This window comes from Octopus sinensis, linkage group LG7, assembly GCF_006345805.1.
Source record: "Octopus sinensis linkage group LG7, ASM634580v1, whole genome shotgun sequence".
Classification (NCBI taxonomy): domain Eukaryota; kingdom Metazoa; phylum Mollusca; class Cephalopoda; order Octopoda; family Octopodidae; genus Octopus; species Octopus sinensis.
Window position 1 is genome coordinate 97433600 of NC_043003.1, and position 16531 is coordinate 97450130.

Genomic DNA, 16531 nt, shown 5'->3' on the forward strand with positions numbered 1-16531 from the left:
GGACTTTATGAAATACAAAATGGGTCAAGAAATGAAATGATAGTGAAACATCTTTTCTCTCTTTCTCTTGTTTCAGTCATTTAACTGTGGCCATGCTGGAGCACCGCATTTAGTCGAGCAAATCGACCTCAGGACTTATTCTTTGTAAGCCTAGTACTTATTCTATCGGTCACGTTTGCCAAACCGCTAAGTTATGGGGACATAAACACACCAGCATCGGTTGTCAAACGATGTTGAGGGGACAAACACTGACACACAATTTTACACACACACACACACACACACATATATATATATACGACAGGCTTCTTTCAGTTTCCGTCTACCAAATCCACTCACAAGGCTTTGGTCGGCCCAAGGCTATAGCAGAAGACACATGTCCAAGGTGCCATGCAGTGGGACTGAACCCAGAACCATGTGGTTCGTAAGCAAGCTACTTACCACACAGCCACTCCTATGCCTATATGTATTTTATCAAATTTAAAGACCAAAAGCGTGTGCATCACTTTTGCCACTTTCTCTGTCACCGTAGTTGGTTCCAGTAACAAGTATTGTAAGATGACCACCACTCTTTTGACTGCAAGTTTCGTCAGAATATCTTTCTCCTAGAAGAGCTGCCTTCTCCATGGCCTTATGAAAAATAATGGGAGCCTTCTCTACCCCTAAGAAACCTATTTAACCCATAGATGGGACCCTGATAGATACTACTGTCCTGGGTCAGAATGGACTTGGGAGTATTGGTAGTTAACCCTTTCGTTACAGTATTTATTTTTAGATACTCTGTGTTTCTTCCAATTATTTTAAATATAAGAAAGAATTTAGTAAAATAACATTATTATCATTAAGCTAGTGTTAGGAACATAAATTGTGACTAAGATTTAGTGGAAGATTTGAATTAAAAACTTATGAAAACAAGACATTTATACCAATGAGCCAGAGCCGGTTTCAGCCGGGTTGGTAACAAAAGGGTTAAGGGGTGATTCCACACTCCCCACAATTCCAGAACCCCTGAACTGGCGTCCCACCAATAGATGCAGTTTAATGCCATACCCAGGACAAGTATTCATGCATACATACATACACTGACCTATGCAAAGAAATAAGCATACATGCATACTGATTTGATCCTTTTTTTTTTTTTGTCTTTTTTTCTATTACAGTTCAGCGACCTCGTAAACTCATGGTTCTACTCAACCCCTATTCTGGAGCAGGAAATGCCTCAAAGATATTTTCCTCTGCTAAGTCTATATTTGAAACTGCTGGAATAAGTTGCGACATCACAAGTAAGTAATCAAATCCTCTCTCCTCCACCTCTTACTCTTCCTCTCTTGTTTTCTTCACCTTTTTTAGTATTTGGTAGTAATGGGTCTGTTCTTTCCACTCCCTCTTTGCTATATTTCATAAGCTTGAAAATCTTTCGTTTTCCTCTTTCTTCTGTCTGTAAAACTGCATGTCTTCGTGGTTATGACTCATGATCATAAGATTGTGGTATTGATTCCTGGATCAGATAATGCATTGAATTCTTGAGCAAAACACTTAATTTTGTGTTGCTGACAAAAGAGTGTATTTCTATAATGGATCTTATCCTATCCAGCAGGGAATATATACACCACAGAATCTGGAAAACTAGTAATATGAGCCTGTCTGTATGACTTGGAAAGAAGCTTTCTTCTTTATTTCTTCTGTCTCTCTTGCCTTCTTTCTAACTTACTGGCCTGTATATTTCATCCTTTCACACTTTCTTTTCTTTCCCTGTTTCCCTTTTATTTCGTCCTATTGCCTTCATTTCTTTCCTTACTTCCTTCTTTCCATCTTTAATAGCTTGCTTGTTTCTAACTTTACAGATTTTTGTATTTGTTTTCTTCTCTCTTTCTTTCTCTTTTAAAATTTATGTCTTTTAGCCAGCCTTTCTTTTTTGCCCCTTATATTTTTCTATCTCTCTATCTTAATATCTTAATTTTCCCTTTTCCTTATATTTTTCTAGTTTTATCTGAAACAAATGACCTACCAACTGTAATACAGAACAAGGATCTAGCTCAATTCAATGGGTATATATATAACTGATTATTTTTTATCATTATATTTATAACTGGACATTGCAGAGACTGAATAGGTAGAGCAGACAAAAATTCTTGCTGGAATTGACTTTATTTTGATAAATTGAGTTTCTGTTACTAACATTCTCGGCCAAAAATGCTATGACCTTGCACTTATATTTGAAATACTTAAAGGAGAAGATTGTCAAAACCTGTAGAATGTCCAACAAAATAGTTTGCAATCGTTTCAAAAACGATTGTGGTTGACATTTCCTGTAGTAGAAATTATTAAAATCTGTAAAAAGAAGGATAAAGATCCCCTTCAGTCATGAATGACCACAGCATTGTGCCTGGAAAGTTACCCTCCAAAGCACAAGTCTAGGCAAGGTTGTTTATGGAAGTCCAGCAATCACTTGTGCATACGAACGTCCCCTCTCCAAGTCACCGATATTATCCAAGGGAAGGCAAAGGACAATACAATTTAGCACCAGTGATGTCGCAACTCATTTCTACAGCTAAGTGAACTGGAGCAACATGAAATAAAGTGTCTTGCTCAAGAAAACAACACAGCCCAAATCCGGGATTCGAACTCACAATCTCACGACTGTAAGCCTGATGCTCTAACCACTGAGCCATATTATTACTATTAAAGGAACAAGATAGTAGAACTGTTAGTGCATCAAACAAAAGGCTTAGCAGCATTTCATATAGCTTTTTATGTTCTGTGTTCAAATTCTGCCAGGGTCAACTTTGCCTTTCATCCTTTCAGGGTCAATAAAATAATTATCAGTCAAGTACTGAGATCACTGGTATCAACTTGCCTCCTTTCTTCCAAATACTGGCCTTGTGCCAAAATTAGAAAGAAGTATCATTGTCACACATATTATTATAAGTCCACTCTGTGGGGTGGTTGGTATTAGAAAAGGCGGCGAGCTGGCAGAATCGTTAGCACGCCAGGCGAAATGTGTAGCCGTATTTTGTCGGCAGTTACGTTCTGAGTTCAAATCCCGCCGAGGTCGACTTTGCCTTTCATCCTTTCGGGGTCGATCAAATAAGTACCAGTTATGCACCGGGGTCAATATAATCGACTTAATCCGTTTCTCTGTCCTTGTTTGTCCTCTCTGTGTTTAGCCCCTTGTGGGTAGTAAAGAAATAGGTATTAGAAAGGGCATCCAGCCATTAAAACCCTGCCAAAATAGACAGTGATACCTGGTGCAGACTTCTGTCTAGCCAGCTCCTGTCAAACCCTCCAACCCATGGAAAACGGACATTAAATGATGATGATGATGATGGTGATGGTGATGGTGAGTGACGGTGACAATGATGATGATGATGTGCAGGTATGGCTGTGTTGAGAAATTTGCTTCCCTACCACATGGTTTTTCATTCAGTCTCACAATGTAACACTTTCTACCTTAAGCTTTCCACTAAAGCCCCAGGTGACCAAAGCCTTTTGTGTGAATTTGATGGTCGGAAATTGAAAGAAGCCTGTCGTGTATATAGATATGTGTGTGTGTGTGTGTGTTTATGTGCTTGTGTTTGTCCTCCCAACAGCGCTTGACAACCGATGCTGGTGTGTTCATGTCCCCGTTACTTAGCAGTTCGGCAAAAGAGACCGATAGAATAAGTACTAGGCTTACAAAGAATAAGTCCTGGGGTCAATTTGCTCGACTAAAGGCGGTGCTCCAGCATGGTCACAGTCAAATGACTGAAACAAGTAAAAGAGTAAAAAGAGTGAGAGTAAAACTAACAATTTTCCCAACATAAAACCAACATATGTCTACAGTTCGTATGAGTTACTTTGGTCTCATCTACATGGACACAGCCCAGTGATTGAAACACGGAAAAGATAAAGATATTCTAACACCCTGTTGATACATATTATGTCAAATTTGTGTTCAGTTGCTATGGAATTTTGCTTAATTCTAAAGATTATATTAGTCAGATTCATTATTGTAGCTTCATCTTTGGTTCAGTTGCAGTGGAATATTGTGGAATTCTGAAGGTCACAGTAGTCAGACTTATTGTTGTAGTGTCAGTTTCACATCCACTTGCAGAATGTGTTTGAATTCTAGCAATTGCAGATATCTGGTTTCTGTCAATGGAAAAATACAGTGGCTGAAAGTTCTTCTGCTTACAATGGTAATACTGTTCTCTATGCTTAATGACAACATTATATTACTACTACAATTAAATCAGTGAGCTGGCAGGATCATTAGCATGCTGGGCAGTGCTTAGTGGCATTTCTGTCGGTCTTTACATTCTGAGTTCAAATTCCACTGAAGTCAACTTTGCCTTTCATCCTTTCAAGGGCAATGAAACAAGTACCAGTTGAGCACTAAGGACTTACCCACTCCACTTAAATTGCTGGGCTTGTGCCAAAATTTGAAGCCAATATTTACTTACGGTAAGGTGATAAACTGGCAGAATTGTTAGCACACCAGGCAAAATGCTTAGCAGCATTTCATCTGTCTTTAAGTTCTGAGTTCAAAGTCCACCAAGATTGACTTTGCCTTTCATCCTTTCACAGTCAATAAAATAGGTACCAGTCGAGCCCTGGGGTCAATGTATTCAACTTACGTCCCCCTTGAAATTTCTGGCCTTGTGTCAAAAATTTAAACCAATATCTATTTATGGTCCTTTACTTTCTGAGTTCAAATCACATCAAAGTTAACATCACTTTTCATTCTTCCATGAGCGATAAAGTCTTGGTCAAGTACTGGTGAATATCTTCAACTATTTTCCACTTAATTTCTAGCCTTCCGCTTAATATTAAGGCATTAGTTTACATTTTAAGTTCGGACATTCCTAAGGGCAACATTGTTTTTGACCCTCTAAAATTTATGATGTTGTATTCCAGTTAATTATTAAGATATGTCAACTATATTCGTTAAGAATTCGAGTTCTTGTGCAAATGTTATAAATTATTATTGTTTGATGTTACAGTGTAGTTGTAGTTGGAGGAGATGGTTCAGTAAGCCAAACAGTGACTTGCCTGATGCAAAAAGTTCAGAAGGATGATAGCATTGATCCACCATCAAATCAGGAGAAGAAGTGTCCCTTACCTATTGGAATTATACCTGCTGGTAAGTGCAAAGCTAAAGCCAATGTTATTTTGATTTTGATTTCATGGCAGCGTGATCATTCCACAGTCTTAGACATTAAATAAGAGTTGATATATATCTCTACTTTAAGGTGGTGAGCTGGCCAAATTGTTAGTACGCTGGACAAAATGCTTAGCAGCATTTCATCCTTCTTTACGTTTTTAGTTCAAATTCCACCAAGGTCAACTTTGCCTTTCAACCTTTCAGGATCAATAAAGTGGATGGAAGCACTCCGTCGGTTATGACGATGAGGGTTCCGGTTGATCCAATCAACGGAACAGCCTGCTCGTGAAATTAACGTGTAAGTGGCTGAGCACTCCACAGACACGTGTACCCTTAACGTAGTTCTTGGGGATATTCAGCGTGACACAGAGAGTGACAAGGCCGGCCCCTTGAAATACAGGTACAACAGAAACAGGAAGTAAGAGTGAGAGAAAGTTGTGGTGAAAGAGTACAGCAGGGATCACCACCATCCCTGCCGGAGCCTCGTGGAGCTTTTAGGTGTTTTCGCTCAATAAACACTCACAACGCTCGGTCTGGGAATCGAAACCGTGATCCTATGATCGCGAGTCCGCTGCCCTAACCACTGGGCCATTGTGCCTCCACTGATCAATAAAGTAAGTACTAGGTTGAACTCTAGGATCAAATGTAATCGACTTATCCCATCCTCCAAAATTGCTGGCCTTGTGCCAAAATTTGAAATCGGTACATATCTTCACCTTAAGGCAGCAAGCTGGCAGAATCGTTACTGCACCAGGAAAGATATTTAACTGCATTTCTTCTGACTTTATGTTCTGAGTTCAAACACCACTGTTTTGTCTTTCTTCCTTTCAGGGTCAATAAAATAAAGTACCATTTGAATATATATAATAATAAAGGGTAAAATTAATTAATTAATTAATTAATAATTGATAATTTTACCAAGTAGTTCGGTATGTTAAAAGAACCATTATCAGTAAACTTATACAAGAATTCTATAATTATGAGTATAATTATAATTAGGGTTCAGCAAGTTTTGCTTCACCACATACTGAAATTTAGAAATAGCAGTTAAACTCCTATTCTACTACCATAAGACATCTCCCAGTCAGTAATACTCAACAACTTACACTGCGTGAGTAGTAGAATAGTAGTTTAACTGCTATTTCTAAATTTCAGTATGTGGTGAAGCAAATTTTGCTGAACCCTAATTATAATTATACTCATAATTATAGAATTTTTGTATAAGTTTACTGATAATGGTTCTTTTAACATACCGAACTACTTTGTAAAATTATCAATTATTAATTAATTAATTAATTAATTTTACCCTTTATTATTATCATTATTATTATTATTATATATATATATATATATATGAAGGCACATAACTCAGTGGTTAGAGTGTCGGGCTCACAATCATGAGGTAGTGAGTTTGATTCCCAGACCAGGCTGTGTGTTATGTTCTTGAGCAAGACACTTTATTTCATGTTGCGCCAGTTCACTCAGCTGTAGAAATGAGCAGCAACATCAATGGTGCCAAGCTGTATCAGTCTTTGCCTTTCCCTTGGATAACATCAGTGGTGAGTAGAGGGGAGGGTGGCATGCATGGGTGACTGCTGGTCTTCCGTAAACAACCTTGCCCAGACTTGTGTCTCAGAGGAGAACTTTCTAGGTGCAATCCCATGGTCATTCATGACCGAGGGATGGGATTGTTACCCTTACCCTTATATATATGTATATATATATATATTTGTGTGTATATGGTTAGCGTTAGGAAGGGCATCAAGCTGTAGAAACACCGCCAGATCTGACTGGCCTGATGCAGCCTTCGGGCTTCCCAGACCCCAGTTGAACCATCCAACCTTTGCTAGCATGGAAAGCGGACGTTAAACGATGATGATGATGATGATGATGATATATATATATATATATATATATATGACAAGCTTCTTTCAGTTGCCATCCACCTACCAAATTCACTTATAAGGCTTTTGTCAACTTGGAGCTATTGCAGAAGAAACTTATCCAAGGCGCCACACAATGGAATTGAACCTGAAACCACACAATTAGGATGCCAACTTCTTAACCGTGCAGCCATGTCTGTGCTCATTGGGTGAAATACAATTCCATCATCTAAATGAAATATAGATTTCAAATTTTGGCAGAAGGCCAATTAGTTCAAGAGAATAGGTAAGTCAGTTGCATCAACCCCAGTGATGAAAGGCAAAGGGATGAAAGGCACAGTCCACCGTGACACAATTTAAATTCAGATCATAAAGATGGGCGAAATACTGCTAAACATTTTTGTCTAGTGTTCTAATGATTCTGCAGCTCACCTGCTTCATCATCTAAATGAAATATTATAATGTATGAAACAGTTGCTTCATGAAGGTTAATGATGTTACGTTCATAATGTAAATATTGAGTTATTTCAGGCCACCATATTTCATTCTGGGTATCACATAATTTTTACATATTCTCTTCTAGGTACTGGTAACATGATGGTAAAGATGTTACACGGCAATGATGATATCATAACAGCAACACTTCACATCATACGAGGTGAGTTCTCGGTTTCGTCTGTCTGTCATCCATTAATGAATTAGTAATAAATTAATGAGCTACAGATACATAAAAAGCACTATCCAAATGTGATCAATGCCAGGCTCACCTGACTGGCCTCATTGCCAGTGGCACATAAAAACCACCCACTACACTCTCGGAGTGGTTGGCATTAGGAAGGGCATCCAGCTGTAGAAACCTTGCCAGATCAGATTGGAGCCTGGTGTAGCTGCTGGCTTTCCAGACCTTACTCAAACCGTCCAACCCATACCAGCATGAAAAATGGACGTTAAATGATGATGATGATGATGAGATACTGAAACACATTTGCAGATTATGAAGAGACCTCTTTAAACGTATTATAGAACATTTAATTTCATTTTTCATATTTGGCATTGTCCTTGACTTGTTAAATGATGGTGATGATGACAATGTGAAGTCCATGTTGTCTTATATTCTTCATCAGACTCAGTCAGATTCTCAGTCTTTCTGTTATTACCCACCTATCGTCTTTACTGTGAAGATGGACTTTGTCCAAGACATTGAATACTTCTCTCCTCACAGTGTGTGTGTGCGTGTGAGAGAGAGACTGTGTGGTGGGAAGTATGTGTGAGTGTGTATTAGTATTATGTTTTTCCACCCCACTACTTGGCAACCGTTGTTAGTGCACATCCCTGTAACTCAGCAGTTTGGCAAAAGCAACCAATAGAATGAATAAATACCTGAGTTACAAATAAGTACTGAGGTCGATTTGTTTGACTAAACCTTTGAAGGTAGCATGGGTGTCCCAGTATGGCCACAGTCCAATGAATGGAACAAGTAAAAGATAAGTTTTGTTTATTAGCCACACAGGGCTGAACACAGAGGAGACAAATTACAAAGTAGAGTTTTTCTTTTGGGAGAGAAGAAAAAGGGTGGGATAGTTTTTCGATCGAAAAGAAAAGTAAAAGAAAAAAGAAAAAAGAAAAAAGAAAAAGAAACGATCAATAGGGACCGTGTATCACAGAAATGTCATGATGTAAAGTGTAAAGGGGGAAACAGATAAGGTTTATCTGTGGAAAGAAAAGCCTACGGAAAAGACCACGGTAACCTCGGTCAATAATGTCACATGTTAACACATTTATTTGCAAGTAAGTAACTCTCTGTTTTAAATTTTTCCGGGTTCATAGAATTATGCTTAAGGTGTCTTCGTCATTCATACATGCCATCCTTGCTGCATTCACCCATCTTTTTTTAAAACATTCACTAGACAAAACTTGCCTCTCTACTCTCACTTTCCTTTTCAAGTGATACTTGAAGAAGTTGATGAGAGATTGACCAGAGAGGAAAGTGTTTGTCTCTAATCCTTTCAGACGCGTCCACCAGATACATTCCTTCGCCATAGCCGCAAGTAAAAGCTATTTTTGGTATATCACAACTATTAAGAATACATATTTGAAGTAAATTACACAACCAATGCCTTGTGAGTGGATTTGGTAGACAGAAACTGAAAGAAGCCTGTCGTATATATATGTATATATATATATGTGTGTGTGTGTTTGTGTTGCTGTGTTTGTCCCCCTAGCATAGCTTGACAACCGATGCTGGTGTGTTTACATCCCCCATCACTTAGTGGTTTGGCAAAAGAGACCAATAGAATAAGTACTGGGCTTACAAAGAATAAGTCCTGGGGTCGATTTGCTCGACTAAAGGCGGTTCTCCAGCATGGCCGCAGTCAAATGACTGAAGCAAGTAAAAAGAGTAAAGAGCGTTATCTATTTGTATTAGCATAGGTACTTGTATCTCCCAGTCCAACTCATAGTACTATCATATTTCTAGTATTTCTTATATCGTTTTCTTTGAGCAATGTATGAAAACTATTTATTTTTACCACCCTAGTATGTATGCATCTTCACCTACATCCATTGACTTACTCCTTTTTATCCAATAGCTGTAGCAACATGTCTAATCTATTCAGTGGTGTTCTGGCAACACATAAATCATTTTTCTGCCTTCTTCCTTTTCTATCTTCTTCCATTTTTTTGTGATGCTTCATCCACCAAATACCAAATAATTAACCTAATTTTATATAGTTGTTTGCTGATTTAGTAATGGCAACACAGTCACTAATCTAATAAAAGTACAAATGAAAGTTAGGCATCTCTGAAGATTTGACAGTGTAATTTGATTATCTAATTTACGTTACATAACTAGTAAGCATCCTTTGTTAATGAATGATTAATGTAAGATGATGTAACTTGATATTTCATAAACAATCTCTCCTCTTGTTTTCTACATGTGTGTGTATGTGTGTGCATGTGTGTGTGGTTACTGTACTGGCATTTCACATCTAGTCATTTGAATTTCACATTTTCAATCATCACACTGTACGATGGCAAGTGGGAACATAGAATTCACACAACTAGATGCAAAACAACAACAGCTCTTGCCCCTCGGCAATGAGTGCTGTTCTGAACTGTTTGCCTGTACCTACAAGTACTCCACACACATGCACACACACTCACACACACACATACACATGCACATACACACATTATACATATATCTATATATAATATACATGTTTATATTATATATTGAGAGAGGGGGATGGAGTGAGGGAGAGACAGATATATATATATATATATATATACACATCATCATCATCATCGTTTAACGTCCGCTTTCCATGCTAGCATGGGTTGGACGATTTTGACTGAGGGCTGGCAAACCAGATGGCTGCACCAGGCTCCAGTCTTGATTTGGCAGAGTTTCTACAGCTGGATGCCCTTCCTAACGCCAACCACTCTGAGAGTGTAGTGGGTGCTTTTACGTGCCACCCACACGGGCGCCAGTCAGGCGGTACTGGCAACGACCTCGCTCGAATCCTTTTATACATGCCACCAGCACAGGTGCCAGAAGGCAATTTTGGTAACGATCACACTCGAATGGTGCCCTTTTTACGTGCACGGAAGCCAGTTGGCTGCTCTGGCAACGATCACGCTCGGATGGTGCTCTTGGCACCCTACTAGCATAAGCACAAGTCCCAGAAGGCGATGCTGGTAACGATCACGTTCGAATGGTGCCCTTCACGCTCGAATGGTGCCCTTCACGCTCGGATGGTGCCCTTTAAGTGCCACTGGCATGGAAGTCGGTTAGCTGCTGTCAATAATCACACTCGTATGGTTCTCTGTGCACTCTGCTAGCACGGTCGCCAGTCATCAAATTTGATTTTGCTTTTGATTGGTTGATTGATTTATTTATTTCACTTGCCACAACAGGTCTTTGCAAGCAGAGTTTTAGTGTACAAAGGAGGAAAAGGTACGTATAAGTGGGCTGGTTACACCCCTGGCATAGGCCATGAGATTATGGTTTCATTTGGCTTGCCTGGTCTTTTCACGCACAGCATATTTCCAAAGGTCTCGGTCACTAGTCATTGCCTTGGTGAGGCCTAAAGTTCGAAGGTCGTACTTCACCACTTCATCCCAGGTCTTCCTGGCTCTACCTCTTCCACAGGTTCCCTCAACCGCTAGGGTGTGGCACTTTTTCACACAGCTGTCCTCATCCATTCTCGCCACATGACCATACCAGTGCAGTTGTCTCTCTTGCACACTACATCTGATGCTTCTTAGGTCCAACATTTCTCTCAAGGTACCTACACTCTGTCAAGTATGCACACTGACATTACACATCCATCGGATCATACTGGCTTCATTCCTCGCGAGCTTACGCATGTCCTCAGCAGTCACAGCCCATGTTTCACTGCCATGTAGCGTGGCTGTTCGTACACAAGCGTCATACAGTCTACCTTTTACTCTGAGCGAGAGGCCTTTTGTCACCAGCAGAGGTAAGAGCTCTCTGAACTTTGCCCAAGCTGTTCTTATTCTAGCAGCTACACTTTCAGCGCACCCACCTCTGCTACTGACTTGGTCCCTAGGTAACGGAAGCTGAGAGAGAGAGAGAGAGAGAGAGGGGATGGACCAGATAGATAGTCAGACAATTAGGTATGTGAGTAGGATAGTAGGTTTGTAATTAGGTAGGTTGTACACAGATAGAGAGATGTCTAAAAACAGATATATGGTGCATATTTATATTTTCAAAATTTATCTGAATGATTTTTTTTATCGTAAAGAAAACTCCAGGCTATATTTTTGTTTTCTTTTTTGATTCTGTCCAAATAGGATTTCACCAATCCAGCAACATGTACAGCATTTATCAAGATGGCAAATTATCCCTGTATTCGTTCCTCATGATAGGTTTTGGATTTTCAGGAGAGTTAATCAAGTCCTCTTTGAGCAAGAGTTGGATGGGTTCTGCCAAGTATCTGTGTAAGTAGCAAGTAAATAATTACTCTTGTTCTCTTTGTGATAATGGTATATGAGTCAGGCAGTCGTGATGTGTATAGCCTGTTGTGATGCGAGGGGAGCAGTCGTTCATTAGAGGTGATTGATTGAAGTGATGCTGAAATTGTACATAAACTATGTTATTGGTGGTGCTAGGGGTGATGGTGATTGCTAAGTATTGTTGTTTTGGTAGTGATGATATGTGCGTGAATTAGTGGTGGTAACCATGGATTATGATAGACTGTGGAAGTAGTTTGCTGAGAATTAGAACAATAGATATAAGACCCATGTTAAAAAAGATGCCCAACAAGTCAACTTCTGTTGTGGGTATATTATTTGAAGTTGTGACACAAGATGTAGTGTGACTATTGTTGTTTCTATTGCTGCTACTGCTACAACTGTTATTGTTGCTAATTACTCTATTTAATGGTCTACATTGATTATAAATCTTTATCAGTTTCCTGATTTCTTTCTTTCTTCTTTATTGTTTTCATTTAGCTGTATGATGTTAAATTTTTTTCCTTTGTGGTATTCTTGTACTATGCTTTTATGACGTTGACTATTTCTAATTAGTCTTTGTATTTTTTATATTACTTTATGGGCTGTTTTTTGTATTTTTCTGTTGTACCTATAATTACTTTGTTGAATGTATCTATTTCACTGCCTATACTGGTCATTGTTGTTCTGTTGTTGAAGCCTAAAATGCTTGATTCTATTTTTTGGTGGACTCCATTTCAGTATGCTGCTTTGGGGCTTGTAGAATCATTTTTGCTTTCTTCGTTAAAGAATGTGTATGTTGAAAAGGTAATTGATAGTCTAATATTTGAAAGATTGTTCTACCAACAGGTTATGGTAGCTTGGTGCAGAACACAAAAAAATGATGTCTGGGGGAAGAGTAGGTATAGTTGGCTTGTTACAGTGTGTGTGGTGGGGGGACCATTGTTATGGGTTGTTTAGAATGTAAAGGAAGTTTATTTGTGTTACTATAAGGCTACATTTTGTGTTATCTGTACTATTTGAAAACCAGGATGTGTTGAGTGCTTTGAAGTCTTCCCCAGCATTGGTGTTTGACAGAATGTTAAAGTGTTGCAGCAGGCATGTGTAACCTGGTGAGACGATTGTTGAGGTCAGTGGTGGTATATATATGCTTATTTTATGTGCTTTGTAATTTGAGGTTTTACTTTTGAAAGCCTGCATTTCCAGTGTGTTGTTAATGATTGCTAGTTTGCAAATGCCATTTGGAGCATCTATGTACTAGATATATGATGACATTTTATGAAGCTTCTTTCGGTGTGAGAGATTCTATCTAATGTGGCCTCAGTGCCCAGGCTGTGATCCACAAAGTTGAGACAGTGTTGTCAAACAACAACAATGGAGAGATACACAGAGAAATGTATTGGTGCAATGGCTGGGAGGGGGCTCAATAATCATAGGTCCTCATTTCAAATCCAAAAGAGGTGCAATGACAACATTAGCCAGTAATATATGGTGATCAAAAGAGGAAAGACTGCTGCGCAAAACCAACTGAAAAACGCTGGAATAGCCTGGATTATTTTTGAATAGAATATGTTGCAAGCTTTGTTTGGCTGAGAAAAGAATCATTCTAAAAAATTCGTATGATCTAGGTACTGTCCTGAACACAAAAAGCGAAATATTCGATTGTTGCCATCAAGATAGAAAATTTGTTCTGGCAATGTGGTTATCCCCCTTTTTGGACTAAAGAATAGAAAACCTGTTCACACGCACAGCTAATCCTCTTCAGCCACTGCTGACTTCATCCCATGGGGAGTAACTCTTCTTTCCTTCTTGAAAGATAGAAAGATATAATTTTTCATCACACATTTTTGTTCTGCTTTTCAGCATCTCAAAGTGAACCAGAGCTGTATAACTAGCTTCATAAAGGTGGTTATGCATTCTAGCCAGCATGTCTAAAGGGTTATCGATACTGCTTAGTGCAGCAGTCAAAGTGAAACTAACGGTAACAGTCTAACTAGTTAATGCCATAACCAGGAATATACTGCTTGATTATATAAAAATATAAATGTGTGTGTGTATGTGTGTGTGAGTGCATGTGTGTGTGTATACATACACAAACACACATATTGTGCATTTTCTAATTATTAATTCCCTTACTATTCTAGTTTCGCTGTTGGCCTGTTTATTTTCAAAACGACAACCTCTGAAGTTGAAGCTGTCCTACAGATTAGTTCGGTGAGTGAGTTTGTGTATATTATTGTGTGTGTGTGTGTGTGTGTGTACGCGCGCACGCACATGTGTATAAATGACTAACAAAGATATACAGGTGTCAATTCATTATGGCCATTTCTAGTGACTCCTTTTGTTGATTAATGAAAACATTACATCATTTGAAAGAAACCGTTCTTGTCAGATGATTGCATAGGCTTCAAACATAGAGGATACAACCATTTACTTAACATATTTACATCAATAATGGAACTCAACGTATTTGCATTGTTTCTTTTGTCATATCTGTGGCAGAAAGAGTTTAGAAAATAATGCGTACCTCGTCAAGTCAACTATAATTTAGAGAGTAACAGAGTAATAGTGGGGGTCAGGATAAAACGTGTGGTAACCTTGTTAATTATGTGTAGAATGTAGTCTTTAACCATTTAGAATCAAAATCATTGAGAGTTGTCAGCTGTATTCTAGTTAATATACTCAAAGACACATAAATATTTCTTCCCTATCTCAACTAATATCTCTCCCATCTGTGCACACATAAATCAATACAACTTGGGCAAGTGTGTTCTACTATAGCCTCAGGCTGACCAAAGCCTTGTGAGTGGATTTGGTAGATAGAAATTGAAAGAAGCCTGTCGTATATATATATATATATATATATATATATATATATATATATATATATATATATATATATATATGTATGTGTGTGTATATATATATGTATGTGTGTGTATATGTTTGTGCGTCTGTGTTTGTCCCCCCAATATCGCTTGACAACCGATGCTGGTGTGTTTACGTCCCTGTAACTTAGCGGTTCGGCAAAAGAGACCGATAGAATAAGTACTAGGCTTACAAAGAATAAGTCCTGGAGTCGACTTGCTCGACTAAAGGCAGTGCTCCAGCATGGCCGCAGTCAAATGGCTGAAACAGGTAAAAGAATAATAATAATAATAATAATAATAATAATAAAAGATAGGCTACAGCAAATATTCTGCTCAATACCACAGATTTGCTTGTCAGTTGTTTGACCATAACCAGTTGAGCATGTCCCTTAATGGCTGACGATATGTGCATCTCTGATCACGAGCAGAAGTAGTGGGGTAGCATCATGGCCATGTGTTGAGAAGGATTCTTTGGGGTTTGAATAATTCACCTCTGGAAACATGGGTGGTTCTTTCAACATCCTTAAACAACCCTTATTCAGGGACCTTTTGAGCGGGATGGGCTACTCAACCTGAAGAAAATTCTAACTGGGCTCCACCTGCAAGGTCATGTGCTGTTTATCTTGATATGAGATCACCATGTCGCACACATATGGTTGTGATGCATGTGCCTGGTGTACCCTTATCAGACGGGTAGTCATGATGGGTATATTGGGCTTCGTATATTTTACCCCAGTGTCACTTTGATGGCATGAACTGCTCTCTCACTCAATAATAATAATAATAATAATAGTAATTTCTGTCGCAGGCATAGTTTTGAGAGGGGAGTGAGTGTATTACATTGACCCCAATGCTTAAATGGTGTTTATTTTATCAACCTCAAAAGATGAAAGGTAAATGAACAAGAAGAACAATGATAACAACTACAATCATAAGAAATATTTTGTTCAAAATAGGCTTGTTTTTATTATTTTGTTTACTTTGTTTCTTTTGCAGGGACACTGACACCAGTTGTGGAATCGATGTAGGTAAGTCGATTTTGGAAATATGATATAACTGGAAAATGTAAAAAGCATCCATGCTGGTGCCTCATAAAAAGCACCCAGTACACTCTGTAAAGTGGTTGACATCAGGAAGGGCATCCAGCCATAGCAACCAAACCAAAACGGACAATTAGTACAGGGTGTGATGGAAGAAATTAGATGCAGTAGGAATGTTATAGATAGATTCTCATACATCAGATGGCACCCAGCTTAGTTTAACCCTTTCATTACTGTATTTATTTTGAGATGCTCTGTGTTTCTTTCAATTATTTTAAATCATCATCATCATCATCGTTTAGCGTCCGCTTTCCATGCTAGCATGGGTTGGACGGTTCAAACTGGGGTGTGGGAGGCCAGAAGGCTGCACCAGGCCCAGTTTGATCTGGCAATGTTTCTACGGCTGGATGCCCTTCCTAACGCCAACCACTCCATGAGTGTAGTGGGTGCTTTTTACGTGCCAGATGAGTCTGGCAAACGGCCACGATCAGATGGTGCTTTTTATGTGCCACTGGCACGGGGGCCAGGCGAGGCTGGCAACGGCCACGAACAGATGGTGCTTTTTACGTGCCACCGGCACGGGGGCCAGGCGAGGCTGGCAACGGCCACGAACGTAAA

At 39.0% G+C, this 16531-nt stretch overlaps 1 protein-coding gene across 2 annotated transcripts in view; it reads left to right on the forward strand.

Annotated features, from left to right (window-relative positions):
* Positions 1-16531, forward strand: part of LOC115214233 (ceramide kinase-like) — a 50745-nt gene that overhangs the window by 24886 nt on the left and 9328 nt on the right. For both annotated transcript variants that reach the window (XM_029783356.2, XM_036504983.1), the window contains 7 exons: positions 1161-1283; positions 1985-2048; positions 4983-5122; positions 7610-7684; positions 11845-11991; positions 14148-14217; positions 15870-15901. In XM_029783356.2, coding sequence (XP_029639216.1) covers positions 1161-1283; positions 1985-2048; positions 4983-5122; positions 7610-7684; positions 11845-11991; positions 14148-14217; positions 15870-15901 — 651 coding nt within the window. The remainder of the gene's footprint in view (positions 1-1160; positions 1284-1984; positions 2049-4982; positions 5123-7609; positions 7685-11844; positions 11992-14147; positions 14218-15869; positions 15902-16531) is intronic.